General features: G+C 44.1%; 1 protein-coding gene across 1 annotated transcript; it reads left to right on the top strand.

Moving 5' to 3' along the window:
* Positions 1-21,042: 21,042 nt before the first annotated feature.
* On the top strand, positions 21,043-22,789 carry LOC129644662 (beta-defensin 11-like). Its single transcript, XM_055570178.1, has 2 exons — positions 21,043-21,100; positions 22,628-22,789. Exons 1-2 carry the CDS (start codon positions 21,043-21,045, stop codon positions 22,762-22,764), a joined length of 195 nt encoding a protein of 64 aa, XP_055426153.1. The 3' UTR covers positions 22,765-22,789.
* Positions 22,790-23,399: the final 610 nt, after the last annotated feature.

The raw sequence follows: 23,399 nt of genomic DNA, 5'->3' as shown, positions 1-23,399 counted from the left end.
GGGCACACCCTCAAAGACAAGAGCTTGGACCCCACAATTCAGCATTTAAAAAAAAAAAAGGACTGTGATGGGACTGTATACTGCCCTCCTACAGTACACACCTAAGGAACCAGGCAAAACCTGTGAAACTACTGATTCAGACTCTGGCACAAGCAGTCCAGGACCATAATTGAGGAGAGAAGAAAACAAGTGAGGTGAGGGACTTCCCTGGCGGTCTGGTGGCTGGGATTCGGTGCTCCCGACGCAAGGGGCCTGGGTCCACCCCTGGTCAGGGAACTAGATCCCACATGCTGCAACTAAGATCCTGCCTGCCATTACTAAGGTCCAAGGCAGCCAAATTAATGAATTAGCTTAATAAATATTATGTGCTTAATCATTTATAAAAAAAGAAAAGAAAACAAGTGAAGTGAGACTTCTGACATCTCCAGCCTCTACAGATTTCCAGGCCTAAAGCTCAGGCAACAAGAACCCAAACAGACCAAGAATTCTTGAGTTGAGTTGAAGAGAGTGGGGTCAAAGTTCAGAGAGTGCAGGCATCTTCACTTCTGGACAGAAAACCAGCAATGGGCGTCGGGATCAGGGGTGTGTGCCTGTGTGCTAAGTCGCTGTAGTTGTGTCCGACTCTGCTACTCTGTGGACTGTGGAGGTGCTGACCCTTTGTGGACTGTAGCCTGCCTGTGTAGCCTGCCTAAAAATCTGTGCTTTTCATTCAATTCTAAAACTGCTCTGAAAAATGAAGTCTGTGATAACTAAATGGAATTTTGTTTCACCTTGATGGGATAAAGTGTGATGCTAAGATTCTAGACACTATATTAAGGAGACAGATGGTCCTTTCAGTAAAAAAACAACAACAACAAAAACAAGAATCAGATATAAACTAACTATAAAAAACCCACTTGAGACATCAAATATAAAGGCAAGTGGATTTAAAATGAAAGGATGGAAACAGATCTGCTGTTGTCATTATTTAGACCCTCAGTCGTGTCCAACACTCTTGAGACCCCCATGGAATCATCCAGTCAAAATTACTGCATTGTGTTGCCATGCCCTCCTCTGGGGAATCTCCCCGACCCAGGGATCAAAACCATGTCTCTTCATCTCCTGCATCTCAGGCAAATTCTTTACTGTTGAGCTGACAGATATGCTATGGAAACATTAATTTAAAGAAAACATGGTAGGCTGTATTGGTTAATTGACAGGCTTCCTGGTGGCTCAGATGGTAAAGAATCTGCCTCCAATGCGGGAGACCTGGTTTGATCCCTGTTTTGGGAAGATGCACTGGAGGAGGTCATGGCGACCCACTCTAGTATTCTTGCCTACAGAATCCCCATGGACAGAGGAGCCTGGCAGGCTACAGTCTATGGGGTCACAAAGGGTCAGACATGCCTGAGTGACTAAACACAGCACAATCAAGTAACTTTTAGGACAAGGACCAGATATAGAGAGCTGGTATGTATCCTAATGATAAAATGTTTAATTCGTCAAGAATACATATGAATACTGAATCAGAATGTACTTAGCAAAGGAATTTTAAAATTCTTAAAGAAAACTTATAGGAATAATCGGAGAGAGAGACAAATTAGCAGTTACAATTGGAATTTCCCTGACAATCCAGTGGTTAAGATTCCAAGTTTTCATGCCGGGGGCACAGGTTCCATCCCTGGTTGAGCAAGTAAGATCTCTTATACCATACACAAAATTCAATGCAAGATAGATTAAAGGTTTACAAAAACCACTAAACTACTAAAAGAAAGCATAGGAGAAAAGTTCTTTGGCATGGGTCTCCTCCACAAGGATGGTTTTGAGCTTGACACCAAAAGCACAAGCCACAAAAACAAAGTGAAATGGTAGGATCCATCAAACTGAAATGCTTCTGTACAGCAAAGGAAACAATGAGCAAACTGAAAAGACGATGCTCTTTTAACACTCCAGTGATCTCTGAGGCTGGGGGAGATGGCAGCAGTGTTGCGGGAAAGAGAGTGGGGTGAGAGAGGATGGTTGCATCCCAGGTCACGTCTGAGTCCCTGGGATGGCCGCCGAATGTGGGGACTTGGCTTCGCACAGGTGGGACTCAAGAGCGAGTCATGGTGAAGGAAGGTCAATCCAGGGAGGAAACACGCTACACGGAGAGTGTGGGCCATCTTGGAAGGCAAGCGCAGCACCAGGGTATGGGGCTGTCGGTGTTTATAGGGGGTGGGTCATTTCATAGGCTAATGAGTGGGAGGAGTATTCCAGCTATTTTGTGGAAAGGGTTGGGATTTCCAGGAGCTGGGTCAGCACCTCCTTGTTGACCTTTATGGTCAGCCTTGGAATTGTCAAGGCGCCTCTGGGTGTGTCACCTAGCTGCCGTGTTACAAAGGGGTTTAAAAAAATATATTTACTTCAGGTCTTAGTTGCAGTATGCAGGATATTCATCTCAGCACACTGGCTTAGTTGCCTCATAGCATGTGGAGAAGGAAATGGCAACCCACTGCAGTATTCTTGCCTGGAAAATTCCATAGACAGAGGAGCATGGTGGCCCAAGGTCCATGGGGTCGCAAAGAGTCGGACACAACTGAGCGACTTCACTTTCTTTCTTTCATGTGGAATCCTAGTGCTCAGGCCAGAGACTGAATCCACATCCCCTGCGCTGCAAGGCAGATTCCTAACCACTGGAGCACCAGAGAAGTTCCTGTCATTCTTTTAAAGGTTGTGCCCCACCAATTCCGGTCTCATTAGTACCAGATAGCTGGCATTTGACAGCGCTATTCAAGCTTTCGCGTTATAGGAGAATGTCATGGTAGAGCTCTCAGGACACTGTGGTGACTGCAGGAGGCAGGCAGGAACACTGGAAGAGAGGTCGATTTGCTCGAAGTTACATCACTGCAACTTAGTAGACTGCGGCCTTGGACACATCTTTTTGTTGGATTTGCAGCCAATTTTAATCGACTTTTTAAGTCAGTTTTGCCTGTGGCCTCAGACATGGCTTTCTAGTCCTCGGGACCACCTTGTATAAACCTTGTGGCATACCTACCTTGCGGGTTTGTTTAGGGGAATTCAAAGAGGTAATTTGAATAAAATTGGCCAGCTACTGAGCAAGGCTCATCGCAAAATATAATTGTGGGACAAGTTCAAAGAAGAAACTAGTAAAAGTGTCAGTGGGGGAGCACAGCATTAGACCCAGCCCTGGTCCCCTTCTGAGGGCAGGTCCCCACATGACTGTCAGAAGCCATGGCACCCGCCCCGTCCATAGGAGAAGGGAACTGGGGACAACGGCCTCTGCCCATTAACACCCAGGGCTCCGTGCTGAGAACACCTGTTTGTGGAGTCGTAGATGTAAAGGGCTTTGCTCTTCAAAACCTTATCTCTAGGACTGGGACTGCCTTTCTTACCTGAGGAACTGAGGCGCTTTGCTGGAAAGAGCCTGCCTCAATTTCCTACTCACAGGTTAAGGGTTTGGGGACACAGCATTTATCTTCCCTTTAAAGAATGAATCCATGAGTTACCTCTCAGCCCAGGCATGAAGGAACCACGATCCACATGGCCTTGTTTGGCTTTGAACCTGGGAAAACTAACAGTTCATGTAGACTTGACCTAAAAATAACCCTTCCCTCTATCCTATATGAACTTATCTCTGGTTTCTGGTGAGCCACCCCATGGTGTCTTGGGTGTGTGACCTCCTTGCTGAGGCAACAGGACCCTTCCCTGATGTACAGAGATGCCCCTGGGTGCTATCTCCAGGATTAACATAGCTGCAAAGGAGTCATCTTTAGACCTTGCCAAGGAAAAATAAGGCACTGCAATTGTGCAACTCCTGACAAGGACCATTTTCCAACTGGTGAGGAACCATGGCAAGAAATTCCCTTGAAACTCACCATGGCACCCTGACCCCTTTTGGAAACACCCTTCTATGAAAAGTCATGCCTGGTCTTGCACATAAAACTGCATCATCAGCTTCCTTAAAAGCAAAAAAAAAAAAAAAAAAAAAAAAAAAAATCTGCTATGCAGCAAACCATAGATCCCTAAAACACACCAATTTTTGTTTTGTTTATTTATATAGGCTATACTAGGATGTAGAAATTTCTGAAAGAGATGGGAATACCAGACCACATGACCTGCCTCTTGAGAAACTACATGCAGATCAGGAAGCAACAGTTAGAACTGGATATGGGGAGGGAGGAGCCAAGATGGCGGAGGAGTAGGACGGGGAGAACACTTTCTCCCCCACAAATTCATCAAAAGAGCATTTAAACATCGAGTAAATTCCACAAAACAACTTCCGAATGCCGGCAGAGGACATCAGGCACCCAGAAAAGCAGCCCAACTCTTCGAAAGGAGGTAGGAAAAAATATAAAAGACAAAAAAAGAGACAAAAGAGGGAGGGACGGAGTTCCATCCCGGGAAGGGAGTCTTAAAAAGAGAGAAGTTTCCAAACACCAGGAAACCCTCTCACTGCCGAATCTGTGCCGAGCTTTGGAAGCACAGAGGGCAACATAAAAGGGAGGGGAAAAAAAAAAAAAAAATAAACAATTAAAAATCGCGGATTGTGAGCCCTACGGGAACTCCCCCAGCGGAGAAGCAGTGCAGACGCCTGCACACGGCATTAGCAAGCGGGGGCTGGGCAGGGAAGTGCGGCACGGGCTGTGTCCCTTAGAATAAGAATCGGGCCGAATGTCCTGAGCGCTATCTGAGCGAAATAATTTGGGCTAGCAAACCAGACTGTGGGATATCTACCACGCGAAAAGCCAGCCCTAACCTAAGACACCGCCAGGCCCGCGCACAGAACAAAGGACTGAACAGAGATAGCCGGCTGCAGACCTCCCCCTCCGGTGACAGGCAGCCAGAGCCAGAAGGGGGCAATCGCAGCCCCAGAGAGACACTATCTATAAAACTGTAAGCAGGCTTCTTTGCTAACTAAAACTTCTTGGGGGTCTGGACGGTCAACATCTGCCTGAGAAGGTGCGCCGGTTTTACACCCAGATAACCGAGTGGCGGGGAGGCGATAAGTCGCAGCATTGGCGCCCGCCAAGCACCTCATCGCCTGAGCTGCTCGACCTGGGAAGAACACAAAACGCAGGCCCAACCGAGTCTGCGCCTCTGAGGACTACCCGAGTGCCTGAACCTGAGCGGCTTGGACCTGGGAGCTCAGTCCAGGGCCGGCCTCTGATTGTTCCCGGCGGAACAACCTAGAGCCCAAGCAGTGTGGGCAGGGAGGTTACACGCACCGTGAGCGGGGGCAGACCCAGTGTGGCCGAGGCACTTCGAGCGCACGCCAGTGTTATCTGTTTGCAGCATCCCTCCCTCCCTCCCCACAGCGCGGCTGAACAAGTGAGCCTAAATTAAAAAAAAAAAAAAAAAAAAAATAGGGTCCTCCACCGTCCCCTTTGTGTCAGGGCGGAAACCAGACACTGAAGAGACCAGCAAACAGAAGAAGCTCTAACAGAGGGAAACGCCTTGGAAGCTACAGGCCATAGATTAAAACCCTGTGGTTACTACGGATTACATAGGAAGGGGCCTATAGATCTTGAGAAATATAAGTCGGACTAAGGAACTGCCAAAAATGAACTGAACCCACAATACTCACAATAAAACCAGAGAAAGACCTAGATATATTTTTACTACTTTTACGATCAATCTTTCTTTCTTTCTTTTTTTTTTAATTAAAAAAAAATTTTTTAAGTCCTCTATTGTCCTTTAATTTTCACTTTTATAACTATTACTTTGCAAAAAAAAAAAAAAAAGACCCTATTTTTTTTTTTTTTTTTTTTTCTTCTTCAGCAAACTTCATATATATATTTTATAATTTCTTGACCGTGGTTTTTTTTTTTTTTTTTTTTTTTCTTTTTTCTTTTTCTTCTTTTCTTTAACATTGCATTTTTGAAATTCCAAACTCTACTCTAGATTTTTAATTTTAGCCTTTTGATATATGTTATCAATTTTGTACCTATAGTTTTTTTCATAATTGCTGTGACTTTTTTTTTTTTTTTTTCCTCTGTTTCTTTCTCTTCTTCTTTTATATAACATCGTATATCTGCAATTCCAAACTCTACTCAAGATTTTTAATTTATGCTTTTTGGTATTTGATATCAATTTTGTACCTGTATTTTCTTTATAATTTTTGCGACATTGTTTTTGTTGGTTTGTTTGTTTTCTCTCTTTATTTTTCTTCTTCTTCTTTTTTTTTTTTTTTTTTTTTTTTTTTAACGTTGTATTTTTGAAATTCCAAACTCTACTCTGGATTTTTAATTTTTGCTGTTTGGTATTAGTTATCAATTTTGTACCTGTAGTTTCTTTATTACTTTCACGACCTTGTTTGTTTTTCTTTGTTCGTTTTTTCTCTCTTTCTTTTCCTTCTCCTTTTCATTAACATCGCATTTTTGAAATTCCAAACTCTACTCTAATTTCTAATTTTTGTTTTTATGTATTTGTTACCAATTTTGTACCTTTAAGAACCCAATCTTCAGGACCCATTTTTCACTAGTGTACGAGATTACTGGCTTGACTGCTCTCTCTCCCTTTGGACTCTCCATTTTCTCCACCAGGTCACCTGTATCTCCTCCCTAACCCCTCTCTACTCTACCCAACTCTGTGAATTTCTGTGTGTTCCAGACGGTGGAGAACACTTAAGGAACTGATTACTGGCTGGATCTGTCTCCCGCCTTTTCATTTCCCCCTTTTATCCTTCTGGCCACCTCTGTCTCCTGCCTCCTTCTTCTCTTCCCTGTATAACTCCGTGAACATCTCTGAGTGGTCCAGTTGTGGAGTGCACATAAGGAAGTGACTACTGGCTAGCCCACTCTCTCCACTATTGATTCCACCTCATCTCATTTGGGTCACCTCTAACTCCCTCCTCCGTCTTCTCTTCTCCATATAACGCTGTGAACCTCTCTGAGTGACCCCCACAGTAGAGAAACTTTTCATCTTTAACGTAGATGTTTTATCAGTGGTGCTGTATAGAAGGAGAAGTTTTGAAACTACTGTAAAATTAAGACCGATAACTGGAAGTAGGAGGCTTAAGTCCAATCCCTGACTCCAGGGAACTCCTGACTCCAAGGAACATTAATTGACAGGAGCTCATCAAACGCCTCCATACCGACACTGAAACCAAGCACCACACAAGGGCCAACAAGTTCCAGGGAAAGACATAACAAGCAAATTCTCCAGCAACAAAGGAACACAGCCCTGAGCTTCAAGATACAGGCTGCCCAAAGTCACCCCAAAACCATAGACATCTCATAACTCATTACTGGACATTTCATTACACTCCAGAGAGAAGAAATACAGCTCCATCCACCAGAACATCGACACAAGCTTCCCTAACCAGGAAACCTTGACAAGCCACCTGTACAAACCCACACACAGCGAGGAAACGCCACAATAAAGAGAACTCCACAAACTGCCAGAATACAGAAAGGACACCCCAAACTTAGCAATTTAAACAAGATGAAGAGACAGAGGAATAGCCAGCAGATAAAGGAACAGGATAAATGCCCACCAAACCAAACAAAAGAGGAAGAGATAGGGAATCTACCTGATAAAGAATTCCGAATAATGATAGTGAAATTGATCCAAAATCTTGAAATTAAAATGGAATCACAGATAAATAGCCTGGAGGCAAGGATTGAGAAGATGCAAGAAAGGTTTAACAAGGACTTAGAAGAAATAAAAAAGAGTCAATATATAATGAATAATGCAATAAGTGAAATTAAAAACACTCTGGAGGCAACAAATAGTAGAATAACAGAGGCAGAAGATAGGATTAGTGAATTAGAAGATAGAATGGTAGAAATAAATGAATCAGAGAGGATAAAAGAAAAACGAATTAAAAGAAATGAGGACAATCTCAGAGACCTCCAGGACAATATTAAACGCTACAACATTCGAATCATAGGGGTCCCAGAAGAAGAAGACAAAAAGAAAGACCATGAGAAAATACTTGAGGAGATAATAGTTGAAAACTTCCCTAAAATGGGGAAGGAAATAATCACCCAAGTCCAAGAAACCCAGAGAGTCCCAAATAGGATAAACCCAAGGCGAAACACCCCAAGACACATAGTAATCAAATTAACAAAGATCAAACACAAAGAACAAATATTAAAAGCAGCAAGGGAAAAACAACAAATAACACACAAGGGAATTCCCATAAGGATAACAGCTGATCTTTCAATAGAAACTCTTCAAGCCAGGAGGGAATGGCAAGACATACTTAAAATGATGAAAGAAAATAATCTACAGCCCAGATTATTGTACCCAGCAAGGATCTCATTCAAGTATGAAGGAGAAATCAAAAGCTTTTCAGACAAGCAAAAGCTGAGAGAATTCTGCACCACCAAACCAGCTCTCCAACAAATACTAAAGGATATTCTCTAGACAGGAAACACAAAAATTGTGTATAAATTCGAACCCAAAACAATAAAGTAAATGGCAACGGGGTCATACTTATCAGTAATTACCTTAAACGTAAATGGGTTGAATGCCCCAACCAAAAGACAAAGACTGGCTGAATGGATACAAAAACAAGACCCCTGCATATGTTGTCTACAAGAGACCCACCTCAAAACAGGGGACACATACAGACTGAAAGTGAAGGGCTGGAAAAAGATTTTCCATGCGAATAGGGACCAAAAGAAAGCAGGAGTAGCAATACTCATATCAGATAAAATAGACTTTAAAACAAAGACTGTGAAAAGAGACAAAGATGGTCACTACATAATGATCAAAGGATCAATCCAAGAAGAAGATATAACAATTATAAATATATATGCACCCAACACAGGAGCACCGCAGTATGTAAGACAAATGCTAACAAGTATAAAAGAAGAAATTAACAATAACACAATAATAGTGGGAGACTTTAATACCCCACTCACACCTATGGATAGATCAACTAAACAGAAAATTAACAAGGAAACACAAACTTTAAACGATACAATAGACCAGTTAGACCTAATTGATATCTATAGGACATTTCATCCCAAAACAATGAATTTCACCTTCTTCTCAAGTGCACATGGAACCTTCTCCAGGATAGATCACATCCTGGGCCATAAAGCAAGCCTTGGTAAATTCAAAAAAATAGAAATCATTCCAAGCATCTTTTCTGACCACAATGCAGTAAGATTAGATCTCAATTACAGGAGAAAAACTATTAAAAAATCCAACATATGGAGGCTGAACAACACGCTGCTGAATAACCAACAAATCACAGAAGAAATCAAAAAAGAAATCAAAATTTGCATAGAAACGAATGAAAATGAAAACACAACAACCCAAAACCTGTGGGACACGGTAAAAGCAGTCCTAAGGGGAAAGTTCATAGCAATACAGGCACACCTCAAGAAACAAGAAAAAAGTCAAATAAATAACCTAACTCTACACCTAAAGCAACTAGAAAAGGAAGAAATGAAGAACCCCAGGGTTAGTAGAAGGAAAGAAATCTTAAAAATTAGAGCAGAAATAAATGCAAAAGAAACAAAAGAGACCATAGCAAAAATCAACAAAACCAAAAGCTGGTTCTTTGAAAGGATAAATAAAATTGACAAACCATTAGCCAGACTCATCAAGAAACAAAGGGAGAAAAATCAAATCAATAAAATTAGAAATGAAAATGGAGAGATCACAACAGACAACACAGAAATACAAAGGATCATAAGAGACTACTATCAACAATTATATGCCAATAAAATGGACAACGTGGAAGAAATGGACAAATTCTTAGAAAAGTACAACTTTCCAAAACTCGATCAGGAAGAAATAGAAAATCTTAACAGACCCATCACAAGCACGGAAATTGAAACTGTAATCAAAAATCTTCCAGCAAACAAAAGCCCAGGTCCAGACGGCTTCACAGCTGAATTCTACCAAAAATTTAGAGAAGAGCTAACACCTATCCTGCTCAAACTCTTCCAGAAAATTGCAGAGGATGGTAAACTTCCAAACTCATTCTATGAGGCCACCATCACCCTAATACCAAAACCTGACAAAGATCCCACAAAAAAAGAAAACTACAGGCCAATATCACTGATGAACATAGATGCAAAAATCCTTAACAAAATTCTAGCAATCAGAATCCAACAACACATTAAAAAGATCATACACCATGACCAAGTGGGCTTTATCCCAGGGATGCAAGGATTCTTCAATATCCGCAAATCAATCAATGTAATACACCACATTAACAAATTGAAAAATAAAAACCATATGATTATCTCAATAGATGCAGAGAAAGCCTTTGACAAAATTCAACATCCATTTATGATCAAAACTCTCCAGAAAGCAGGAATAGAAGGAACCTACCTCAACATAATCAAAGCTATATATGACAAACCCACAGCAAACATTATCCTCAATGGTGAAAAATTGAAAGCATTTCCTCTAAAGTCAGGAACAAGACAAGGGTGCCCACTTTCACCATTACTATTCAACATAGTTTTGGAAGTTTTGGCCACAGCAATCAGAGCAGAAAAAGAAATAAAAGGAATCCAAATTGGAAAAGAAGAAGTAAAGCTCTCACTGTTTGCAGATGACATGATCCTCTACATAGAAAACCCTAAAGACTCCACCAGAAAATTACTAGAACTAATCAATGACTATAGTAAAGTTGCAGGATATAAAATCAACAGACAGAAATCCCTTGCATTCCTATACACTAATAATGAGAAAACAGAAAGAGAAATTAAGGAAACAATTCCATTCACCATTGCAACGGAAAGAATAAAATACTTAGGAATATATCTACCTAAAGAATCTAAAGACCTATATATAGAAAACTATAAAACACTGGTGAAAGAAATCAAAGAGGACACTAACAGATGGAGAAATATACCATGTTCATGGATGGGAAGAATCAATGTAGTGAAAATGAGTATACTACCCAAAGCAATCTATAGATTCAATGCAATCCCTATCAAGCTACCAACAGCATTCTTCACAGAGCTAGAACAAATAATTTCACAATTTGTATGGAAAAACAAAAAACCTCGAATAGCCAAAGCGATCTTGAGAAAGAAGAATGGAACTGGAGGAATCAACCTACCTGACTTCAGGCTCTACTACAAAGCCACAGTTATCAAGACAGTATGGTACTGGCACAAAGACAGAAATATAGATCAATGGAACAAAATAGAAAGCCCAGAGATAAATCCACGCACATATGGACACCTTATCTTCGACAAAGGAGGCAAGAATATACAATGGATTAAAGACAATCTCTTTAACAAGTGGTGCTGGGAACTCTGGTCAACCACTTGTAAAAGAATGAAACTAGAACACTTTCTAACACCATACACAAAAATAAACTCAAAATGGATTAAAGATCTAAACGTAAGACCAGAAACTATAAAACTCCTAGAGGAGAACATAGGCAAAACACTCTCTGACATACATCACAGCAGGATCCTCTATGACCCACCTCCCAGAATATTGGAAATAAAAGCAAAAATAAACAAATGGGACCTAATTAACCTTAAAAGCTTCTGCACATCAAAGGAAACTATTAGCAAGGTGAAAAGACAGCCTTCAGAATGGGAGAAGATAATAGCAAATGAAGCAACTGACAAACAACTAATCTCGAGAATATACAAGCAACTCCTACAGCTCAACTCCAGAAAAATAAATGACCCAATCAAAAAATGGGCCAAAGAACTAAATAGACATTTCTCCAAAGAAGACATAAAGATGGCTAACAAACACATGAAAAGATGCTCAACATCACTCATTATCAGAGAAATGCAAATCAAAACCACTATGAGGTACCATTTCACACCAGTCAGAATGGCTGCGATCCTAAAGTCTACAAGTAATAAATGCTGGAGAGGGTGTGGAGAAAAGGGAACCCTCTTACACTGTTGGTGGGAATGCAAACTAGTGCAGCCACTATGGAGAACAGTGTGGAGATTCCTTAAAAAACTGGAAATAGACATGCCTTATGATCCAGCAATCCCACTGCTGGGCATACACACTGAGAAAACCAGAAGGGAAAGAGACACGAGTACCCCAATGTTCATCGCAGCACTGTTTATAATAGCCAGGACATGGAAGCAACCTAGATGTCCATCAGCAGATGAATGGATAAGAAAGCTGTGGTACATATACACAATGGAGTATTATTCAGCCATTAAAAAGAATACATTTGAATCAGTTCTAATGAGGTGGATGAAACTGGAGCCTATTATACAGAGTGAAGTAAGCCAGAAAGAAAAACACCAATACAGTATACTAACGCATATATATGGAATTTAGAAAGATGGTAACAATAACCCTGTGTACGAGACAGCAAAAGAGACACTGATGTATAGAACAGTCTTATGGACTCTGTGGGAGAGGGAGAGGGTGGGAAGATTTGGGAGAATGGCATTGAAACATGTAAATATCATGTATGAAATGAGTTGCCAGTCCAGGTTCGATGCACGATACTGGATGCTTGGGGCTGGTGCACTGGGACGACCCAGAGGGATGGAATGGGGAGGGAGGAGGGAGGAGGGTTCAGGATGGGGAACACATGTATACCTGTGGCGGATTCATTTTGATATTTGGCAAATCTAATACAGTTATGTAAAGTTTAAGAATAAAATAAAATTAAAAAAAAAAAATAATAAATAAAGTAAAAAAAAAAAAAAAAAAAAAAAAGAACTGGATATGGAACAACAGAATGGTTCCAAATAGGAAAAGGGGTACGTCAAGGCTGTCTATTGTCACCCTGCTCGTTTAACTTATATATAGAGTACATCATGAGAAATGCTGGGCTGGAAGAAGCACAAGCTGGAATCAAGATTGCCAGGAGAAATATCAATAACCTCAGATATGCAGATGACACCACCCTTATGGCAGAAAGTGAAGAGGAACTATAAAGCCTCTTGATGAAGGTCAAAGAGGAGAGTGAAAAAGTTGGCTTAAACCTCTACATTCAGAAAACTAAGATCATGGCATCTGGTTCCATCACTTCATGGGAAATAAACGGGGAAACAGTGGAAACAGTGTCAGACTATTTTTTTTTGGCTCCCAAATCACTGCAGATGGTGGCTTCAGCCATGAAATTAAAAGACGCTTACTCCTTGGAAGGAAAGTTATGACCAACCTAGATAGCATATTCAAAAGCAGAGACATTACTTTGCCAACAAAGGTCCATCTAGTCAAGGCTATGGATTTTCCAGTGGTCATGTATGGATGTGAGAGTTGGACTGTGAAGAGAGCTGAGTGCCAAAGAATTGATGCTTTTGAACTGTGGAGTTGGAGAAGACCCTTGAGAGTCCTTTGGACAGCAGGAGATCCAATCAGTCCATTCTGAAGCAGATCAGCCCTGGGATTTCTTTGGAAGGAATAATGCTAAAGTTGAAAGTCCAATATTTTGGCCACCTCAAGCTAAGAGTTGACCCATTGGAAAAGACTCTGATGCTGGCAGCGATTTGGGGCAAGAGGAGAAGGGGACGACAGAGGATGAGATGGCTGGATGGCATCACTGACTCAATGAACGTGAGTCTGAGTGAACTTCGGGAGTTGGTAATGGACAGGGAGGCCTGGAGTGCTGCAATTCATGGGGTCGCAAAGAGTCGGACACGACTGAGCGATTGATCTGATCTGATCTGATTAGCTCCTCCCTGAGTCCTGCTGGTCTACCTCACTGGCACTGGATGTTTTTGTTTGTTTCTTTACGGACTTGCCAAAATGTTTGTTTGTTTTGGGACTTACCTTCATAATGGTGTGAGATGATTCCTTAAAGAAATGGGTTATTTCTGTGGAGAACCCTGACTGACTCACAACCAAATGTGGACAAGTGAAGAAGAAAAAGATGGGAGGCTCTCCCCAGAAAGCCCCTCAGGGATGGGCTGTGGGTGTCTACACTCTGAAGTAACTTTTCCCAGGTTGCAGAACCTTTTGAAACTTCATGTCGCAGCTCCCCACCACCACCCCCCCCCCCCTACAAACAGAGACGCAAGACAGCCTTGGAAAATTTCAAAGTTTCTTCACCAAAACTGGCCACAGACTGCAGCTGAAGTTGCGTTAGCATGATGTGGACCATGTGTTTTTGCAACCCTGCAATAACTGACACACAGAGAAACAGCTTGTGGGCAAAATGAACAGAAGCTAAGACCACAGAGCAAGAAGGGTGGGCCCAAATGCCAGGGCCGTGAAGCCAGGAGTGGGGTTGGAGGTTGGCAGAGGACTGGGGAGTCCGGGGAGGCTCAGGGCGCAGCAACTCCTGGGGAGAGCAGGGCTCAGGGAAGAGCTTCCGCAGAGACCCTGGGTGATGATGGCGGGTCTCTGGGAAGCCCCCCCGACTGGCGGCCACGTGGTGTCCATTGCTTCCTTCCTCCCATGGTCCATCAGAAGAGACCTCCACCCCCGAGCCCCTCTGAGCAAAGTAGACAGAGCTCCCTTCTAAGGTCTTACCTCCTGCCTGAATCTGCTGGGTAAAATAAATGAGGTGCTACAGGGAGCTCACTGGAACCACCGTCTACACAAGCTTGAAGCCGGGTTACCTCTCCTTTAGCAGTTTCCCCTCCACAAGATAAGACAGGCTGAGGATATAGAAAGAGGGTGAGAAAGAGGAGGGGAGGGAAAGGGAGGGAAGCAAAAGGAGCCAGAGTGACGGAAACCTGCTCATAGAACCTGCATCACTGCCCCTGAAACATGCAGGAAAATAAAAGGAAAGCTCGAAGGGACTGGGATCTTCAGCAGGAACTAAAGCAAGGGGCATCATTCAGGAACATGCAGGTCCAGGAGAGAACAGGAATCTTGCCAAGGTGAGGGGAGTTGTTTACCTGAGTATATTCAGGGTTACAATATTATCTCAGGAACAAAGGGCACACCCTCAAAGACAAGAGCTTGGACCCCACAATTCAGCATTTTAAAAAAAGAAGGACTGTGATGGGACTGTATACTGCCCTCCTACAGTACACACCTAAGGAACCAGGCAAAACCTGTGAAACTACTGATTCAGACTCTGGCACAAGCAGTCCAGGACCGTAATTGAGGAGAGAAGAAAACAAGTGAGGTGAGGGACTTCCCTGGCAGTCTGGTGGCTGGGATTCTGTGCTCCCAACACAAGGGGGCCTGGGTCCACCCCTGGTCAGGGAACTAGATCCCACATGTTGCAACTAAGATCCTGCCTGCCATTACTAAGGTCCAAGGCAGCCAAATAAATGAATTAGGTAATTAAATATTATGTGCTTAACCATTTATAAAAAAAGAAAAGAAAACAAGTGAAGTGAGACTTCTGACATCTCCAGCCTCTACAGATTTCCAGGCCTAAAGCTCAGGCAACAAGAACCGAAACAGACCAACAATTCTTGAGTTGAGTTGAAGAGAGTGGGGTCAAAGTTCAGAGAGTGCAGGCATCTTCACTTCTGGACAGAAAACCAGCAATGGGCGTCGGGATCAGGGGTGTGTGCCTGTGTGCTAAGTCGCTGCAGTTGTGTCCGACTCTGCTACTCTGTGGACTGTGGAGGTGCTGACCCTTTGTGGACTGTAGCCTGCCTAAAAACTCTGTGCTTTTTATTCAATTCTAAAACTCTTCTGAAAAGTGAAGTCTATGATACTAGATTGAATTTTGTTTCACCTTGATGGGATAAAGTGTGATGCTAAGATTCTAGACACTATCTTAAGGAGACAGATGGTCCTTTCAGTAAAAAAAAAAAACAACAACAAAAACAAGAATCAGATATAAACTAACTATAAAAAACCCACTTGAGACATCAAATATAAAGGCAAGTGGATTTAAAATGAAAGGATGGAAACAGATCTGCTGTGGTCATTGTTTAGACCCTCAGTCATGTCCAACACTCTTGAGACCCCCATGGAATCATCCAGTCAAGATTACTGCAGTGTGTTGCCATGCCCTCCTCTGGGGAATCTCCCCGACCCAGGGATCAAAACCATGTCTCTGCATCTGCTGCATCTCAGGCAGATTCTTTACTGTTGAGCCGACAGATATGCTATGGAAACATTAATTTAAAGAAAACATGGTAGGCTGTATTGGTTAATTGACAGGCTTCCTGGTGGCTCAGATGGTAAAGAATCTGCCTCCAATGCGGGAGACCTGGTTTGATCCCTGTTTTGGGAAGATGCACTGGAGGAGGTCATGGCAACCCACTCCAGTATTCTTGCCTGGAGAATCCCCATGGAGAGAGGAGCCAGGCAGGCTACAGTCTATGGGGTCACAAAGGGTCAGACATGCCTGAGTAACTAAGCACAGCACAATCAAGTAACTTTTAGGACAAGGACCAGATATAGAGAGGGGTAAGGAAAGATATAAACAGCTGAATGCAGAGTTCCAAAGAACAGCAAGAAATTATAAGAAAGCCTTCTTCAGCGATCAATGCAAAGAAATAGAGGAAAACAACAGAATGGGAAAGTTAGGGATCTCTTCAAGAAAATCAGAGATACCAAAGGAACATTTCATGCAAAGATGAGCTTGATATAGGACAGAAATGGTATGGACCTAACAGAAGCAGAAGATATTAAGAAGAGATGGCAAGAATACGCAGAAGAACTGTACAGAAATATGTTCACAACCCAGATAATCACGATGGTGTGATCACTGACCTAGAGCCAGAAATCCTGGAATGTGAAGTCAAGTGGGCCTTAGAAAGCATCACTACGAACAAAGCTAGTGGAGGTGATGGAATTCCAGTTGAGCTATTCCAAATCCTGAAAGATGATGCTGTGAAAGTGCTGCACTCAATATGCCAGCAAATTTGGAAACTCAGCAGGAGCCACAGGACTGGAAAAGGGCAGATTTCATTCCAATCCCAAAGAAAGGAAATGCCAAAGCATGCTCAAAGTACTGCACAATTGCACTCATCTCACAGGCTAGTAAAGTCATGCTCAAAATTCTCCAAGCCAGGCTTCAGCAATATGTGAACCGGGAACTTCCTCATGTTCAAGCTGGTTTTAGAAAAGGCAGAGGAACCAGAGATCAAATTGCCAACATCCACTGGATCATAGAAAAAGCAAGAGAGTTCCAGAAAAACATCTATTTCTGCTTTATTGACTATGCCAAAGCCTTTGACTGTGTGGATCACAATAAACTGTGGAAAATTCTGAAAGAGATGGGAATACCAGACCACCTGATCTGCCTCTTGAGTAATTTGTATGCAGGTCAGGAAGCAACAGTTAGAACTGAACATGGAACAACAGACTGGTTCCAAATAGGAAAAGGAGTACGTCAAGGCTGTATATTGTCACCCTGTTTATTTAACTTCTATGCAGAGTACATCATGAGAAATGCAGGAATGAAAGAAACACAACCTGGAATCAAGATTGCTGGGAGAAATATCAATAACCTCAGATATGCAGATGACACCACCCTTATGGCAGAAAATGAAGAGGAACTCAAAAGCCTCTTGATGAAAGTGAAAGTGGAGAGTGAAAAAGTTGACTTAAAGCTCAACATTCAGAAAACAAAGATCATGGCATCTGGTCCCACCACTTCATGGGAAATAGATGGGGAAAGAGTGGAATCAGTGTCAGACTTTATATTTCTGGGCTCCAAAATCACTGCAGATGGTGACTGCAGCCATGAAATTAAAAGATGCTTACGCCTTGAAAGGAAAGTTATGACCAACCTAGATAGCATATTCAAAAGCAGAGACATTACTTTGCCAACAAAGGTTCGTCTAGTCAAGGCTATGGTTTTTCCTGTGGTCATATATGGATGTGAGAGTTGGACTGTGAAGAAGGCTGAGCACTGAAGAATGGATGCTTTTGAACTGTGGTATTGGAGAAGACTCTTGAGAGTCTCTTGGACTGCAAAGAGAACCAACCAGTCCGTTCTAAAGGAGATCAGCCCTGGGATTTCTTTGGAAGGAATGATGCTAAAGCTGAAACTCCAGTATTTTGGCCACCTCATGTGAAGAGTTGACTCATTGGAAAAGACTCTGATGCTGGGAGGCATCAGGGGCAAGAGGAGAAGGGGACGACAGAGGATGAGATGGCTGGATAGCATCACCGACTCGATGGATGTGAGTCTGAGTGAACTCTGGGAGTTGGTGATGGACAGGGAGGCCTGGCGTGCTGCGATTCATGGGGTCGCAAAGAGTCGGACACGACTGAGTGACTGATCTGATCTGATCTGAGAAGGAACTGTGATGAAGACAATTTATTTTCCATCAGAAAAATCCTATGCCTGGGTGCCAGCCAGGGATTTTGTCTCTCGAGGCAGTCTCCATGTCTTTGCCGAGTCTCAGATGCCAGACTCTGAGCCACAGCGGGGGACCTGAACAGGACTGAAGCTCCAGGGGCTCCTTCAAGATGGGGTCCTCCTGGGTCCCCACATTTCTAAAGTGCTTGGAGTTCTACTCTGAGCTGCATGGCAAGTTCCATCCTGAGATTTAGCGTTTCTGAAAAGCCAGGTCAGTGTCTCTCCAACACTGAGATGGACGGATGTGTTACTAAGTGAGGAATGTTACTTGGTGATGCAGGTCCCCCTCAACCCAGTGAAGGGGTCCCCACTGCTGGGCCCGCTTCGTGATACTAGGCTGGGTGATGCGTTTAGTGGCAGCGTCATCCTCCCACTCTGTCTCTGATGAAGGGAAACAGAGCACCCATCTGCCCATCATGTGTCCCACTGAGATTTCATGAGACAGGTTTGTGATGGTGTTGCAGAGAATTAATAAAAGTTTTTTTCCCCCTCTTTCTTTCTTTTTTCCCTTTTGTGTCTTTCTCCACTTTAACTGTTCCTAACCTACATTCTGTATTGATAACCAAGTTTCTTCTTCGCAGAAGACTAAACTATTATGCGAACTATTCCTGACACCTATGGCTCTCCATTTCTGCAGGAGCCACATTCTGCATCTATTAACCTTTAACTTATTCTAGCTACATCCTGATACTTAACTTTATCGCATGATAAACCCCCCCTTTTAGTTTGTTTTTCCCTTCCTTTGCTCTATGTTACCTCATGTTGATGCTTAACTTTATGGTCCACTCTCTTTGGAAGCCACCCCATAGTGGTTTGCTTTCCCCCTTTTGTATTACAGGAAGAAAGTCACCAGGAAATCCCCAAAGGACAATGGGACCCAACCACCGGGACCAACTGCTAGACCCAAATACCTAGCTACCTGACACTGGCCTATTGACTGTTTCCCAACAGTGCAAAAGAGAGAAGTCAGGACCCCTACACCTTTTGTCCCGTATCTCCAAGCCCTGACTGTAAGCCCTGACTGTATGATCCCCTGGATTCCCGATGGAGGGGAGACAGTCTCCTTGAGGCAGGGCCCTATCGTGTTCTCCCTTCTGCCGGCTTAATGATTAAAGCCATCTTTCTGTTACCTCCAAACTCTGCCTCCACAATTTTTATTCAGCTCTGGTGGACAAAGAAAACCAAGATTTTGGCGGTGACTGTGGCTAGCCTGTGTGGGGATCAGGTCGGGACCACTGGGTCTCTTCCCTCAGTGCACCAGGGGCCAGAAAGAAAGAGCGTGGCTGTCTCTGCAGATGCTGGGAGTCAGCAAGTCTTGCCCAGGGAGTGAAACTGCCTCTGATCGAGTTAGACCCTTTTGGGCCTGAAACAGCCTTTCATGGAAATAGTGTATGTGTTAGTTGCTTAGTCGTGTCTGACTCTCTGCAACCTCTTGGACTGCAGCCCACCAGGCCCCTCAGTCCATGTGGGACTCACCAGGCAAGAACACTGGAGCCGGTTGCCATTTCCTTCTCCAAAAGGAACTATCAGTTCAGTTCAGTTGCTTAGTCGTGTCCGACTCTTTGCGACCCCATGAATTGCAACACGCCAGGCCTCCCTGTCCATCACCAACTCTCTGAGTTCACTGAGACTCATGTCCATCGAGTCAGTGATGCCATCCAGCCATCACATCCTCTGTCATCCCCTTCTCCTCCTGCCCCCAATCCCTCCCAGCATCAGGGTCTTTTTCAGTGAATCAACTCTTCACATGACATGGCCAAAGGATTGGAGTTTCAGTCTCAGCATCAGTCCTTCCAAAAATCACCCAGGACTGATCTCCTTTAGGATGGACTGGTTGGATCTCCTTGCAATCCAAGGGACTCTCAAGAGTCTTCTCCAACACCACAGTTCAAAAGCATCAATTCTTCAGCACTCAGTTTTCTTCACAGTCCAACTCTAACATCCATACATGACCACTGGAAAAAACATAGCCTTGACTAGATGGACTTTTGTTGGCAAAGTAATATCTCTGCTTTGCAAATGCTATCTAGGTTGGTCATAACTTTCCTTTCAAGGAATAAGCATCTTTTAATTTCACAGCTGCAATCACCATCTGCTGTGATTTTGGAGCACCAAAAAATAAAGTCTGACACTGTTTCCATTGTTTCCACATCTATCTTCCATGAAGTGATGGGACCGGATGCCATGATCTTAGTTTTCTGTATGTTGAGCTTTAAGCCAACTTTTGCACTCTCCTCTTTCAGTTTCATCAAGAGGCTTTTTAGTTCCTCTTCACTTTCTGCTGTTACGGTGGTGTCATCTGCATATTTGAGGTTATTGATATTTTCCCCTGCAATTTGATTCCAGCTCGTGCTTCTTCAAACCCAAAAGGAACTATAGAAATAAAGAAAGTGAAGTCTCCCAGTCATGTCTGACTCTCTGCAACCCCATGAACTGTAGCCCACCAGGCTCCTCCATCCATGGAATTTTCCAGGCAAGAGTACTGGAGGGGGGTGCCATTTCCTTCTCCACAGGAAAACAGTGGGCAGATTCAAAGCCCTGGAAGGGTGAGGGTGGGGCTGGGGAGCATGTAAGCAAAGGTGCAGCAAGAAGTCTGTGCCCCTGCCTGGGGAAACAGGCAAGCCTGTGCCCCTTGCCACACCCCTGCCCATCAGCTGAACTGACTGCCAGGGAGAAGTTTGTGGTTAAAAGGGCAGCAGGAAAGCTTTTCCTGGCCTTTCCACAGCCTCATTAGCATACAAGTGACTGCCCCTGCTTTGTGCTATAAAGGACACTCCCATGACACACAGGGAAGAGGCTTAGTTAACCAGTTCCTAATAACCAAACCACAGCCAGTGCAGAATTCCTCCCAGAACCTGGGACCTTTATAAAGCAGCAAGCGCAGCCTCTTCTCCATTGTCAGCCGTAGAGCTCGGGACGCCAGCATGAGGCTCCATCACCTGCTCCTCGGGCTCCTCTTCCTGGTCCTGTTTGCTGGGTCAGGTGAGCTCATGGCAGCCCCGGGGGGAGCCGCAGGCTCTCTCTCCTGTTTCTACCTCCTTCTGTCCTGCTACCCCCATCTACACATGGTCAGACTAAACCCACCATATTTGATGCTTCTGAGAAGCCAGCACTGAGTCCTTCAGAAGGAAGAGGGGGCTGAGAACTGCCCTGCAAAATTCCTGGTTGTTTCTAAGCCATTGTAGTGAGTCAAAGCTTCTGAGCCTGTCTCCTCATTGGTTTCATGAGGAGTAAACAAAAGATGCCTCAGTTAAGTGACTCTCCTTTTTTTCTTTTCAAAAAAGCAAGAAATTTGATTTTGTCCCATGACAGAAGCACAGAATGTCGCTTTATAAAACTCTCTATCTGAAGGGTGGCAGCTCTAGGGGACCAGAGAAGTCCAGAGGAGAGTCAGCCCGAGCATGGGCTTCAGGAGCTGCCCTTGGGATGCTCCGTGCTCAGTCTCCTCAGCAGGAAGGTCCTCTAGGACACGTCGCTGATGCTCCCATCGCTCCATAGATGGGAGGCAGCACATCCAAAGCAGTGTGCAGGATCGGCTGTCTGATTTTCATCTTACCCTTGATATTTCCTGAAATAGGATGAAAATAGGTAGGAAGGAAGGAGGGAGGGAGAGAGGGAGGGAGGGAGAGGCTGCGGAGACTGAGACCTGAGACAATTGATTAGATGTCAAAATCAAGTTGAAAAGGCCTTGTTTAATCAGTGTTGTTTATGACTGTAACCCAACTCTTAGCACAATGGCAGCAAGAGAGGACAGGGGTGTAAGGAATGTGGCCTCTCAGTGCCTGGGGCGTGGGTTCAATCCCTGGGCAGGGAACTAGAGAGGGACCAGAGGTACCTTGTGGTCAAGAGGAAAAAGTCTTGTGAGGAAGACTGGAAGGCCCCTGGTCAGGCGTGTGAGAGGACGTGAAGGCCTCTGGTTGGGAGGAAACCACAAAGGGAGGAGGAGAGGGGCTGACTGGCACCAGCGCTGAGAGTGTTCTGAGTCAGTAGAGACCAGGATACAAAACTTTTTTTTTTCTGAACCATTGTCACTGTCAGCTGTAAGTTGCTTTGAGAGTAAGTTCTCTTTAAATGGTTCTTACACTTTTAGCTGCATCTTTTCCTCCTATCTCAGCTCTGCTACTTGACTGACTCCATGAGTTGGAAAACTAAACGGTGAAAATAGAACCCGTGGGGGGGCTTCTGACTCCTGGTGGGAAGGTGGATGTAGCAGAGCTTCCCAGTCTTTGCCCTCATGGTGGAGCTGACCCCGCACACAACTGGGGTCCTCACACCCCAGTCCCTCAACCTCTGGTTCTGGAAACGTGAGGGTCCACCAGAGCCTGGGCACGGTCAGTGTCTGTCTGGAAGCTGGTCTACGGGGTCCTGGACTCATATCTTGTTGTCATGAGGCCGTGTCCACATCTCAGCACAGAAAGCCCCAGGGCCTTGCTCAGAGGGGACACAGCTGGCCTTCTTGAGATGCCGCTTTCCTGCTGACACGTTTTTGCCTCTTTGTTCTCTTTTTATGATTTACTCAAGGAATAAGTGGTCCTCTAAGCTGCCATAGGAAGAGAGGCGTCTGTTTTCCGATCAGGTGCCCTGGACACATGAGACAGATTGGCACCTGTTTCGGGCGCCCAATAAAATGCTGCAGGTCGTGGTAGAAGACGACGAAGATGCGGCCGGGACCTAAGCGGAGACAGAAACTGTGCCCTTCGACAGAATGTCTAAAATTTAAACCAGAATAAATTTTGTTCAAAGTTAAAGAATCTTGCCCACTGGTCACTGAGGTTGTTGTGTGGTGTCTGATCCCAGGCGAATTCCGAAATCCCTGAGGATACTATCTGAGCTCCCCGCACGAACCATCGCGGAATCGTGGTGGGGTGCTCTGTGCTCCCACGGGTGTGAACCCCTGTTCCTTGGGGGCCTGACCTGCCCCAGCCCCTCTGTCTACTGTCCTTCCTGCTTCCCAGCCCAGGGCACCCTGTCCTGCCCCACGTCTCCCCTCAAACATGAACCCCAGGGGTCCAAAATCACCAGCACACCAGTCCCATAGGAAAGCCCCCACCCCCACCCCAGGAGGAAACTCCCCTCCCCTGTCCCCCTGCCGCCCTCACTTCCATTTGGTTTCTGCTTCTTATACCTGCCTTGTGCACACTGGATACACTTCTGATTTCCTTTTGGGCTATAAGATCTCTATAGACATGGACTTGTCCTATTCTGGTATGTGCTGGGCATTGAGACGAGATATTGCTTCACAAATTGTCATCAACTGAATGACAGAGTTGACATGAACAAA

This window comes from Bubalus kerabau, chromosome 2 (assembly GCF_029407905.1).
Source record: "Bubalus kerabau isolate K-KA32 ecotype Philippines breed swamp buffalo chromosome 2, PCC_UOA_SB_1v2, whole genome shotgun sequence".
NCBI classification, from domain to species: Eukaryota; Metazoa; Chordata; class Mammalia; order Artiodactyla; family Bovidae; genus Bubalus; species Bubalus kerabau.
Note: the sequence above shows the minus strand (reverse complement) of the source record. Positions and strands in the feature narration are given on the sequence as shown.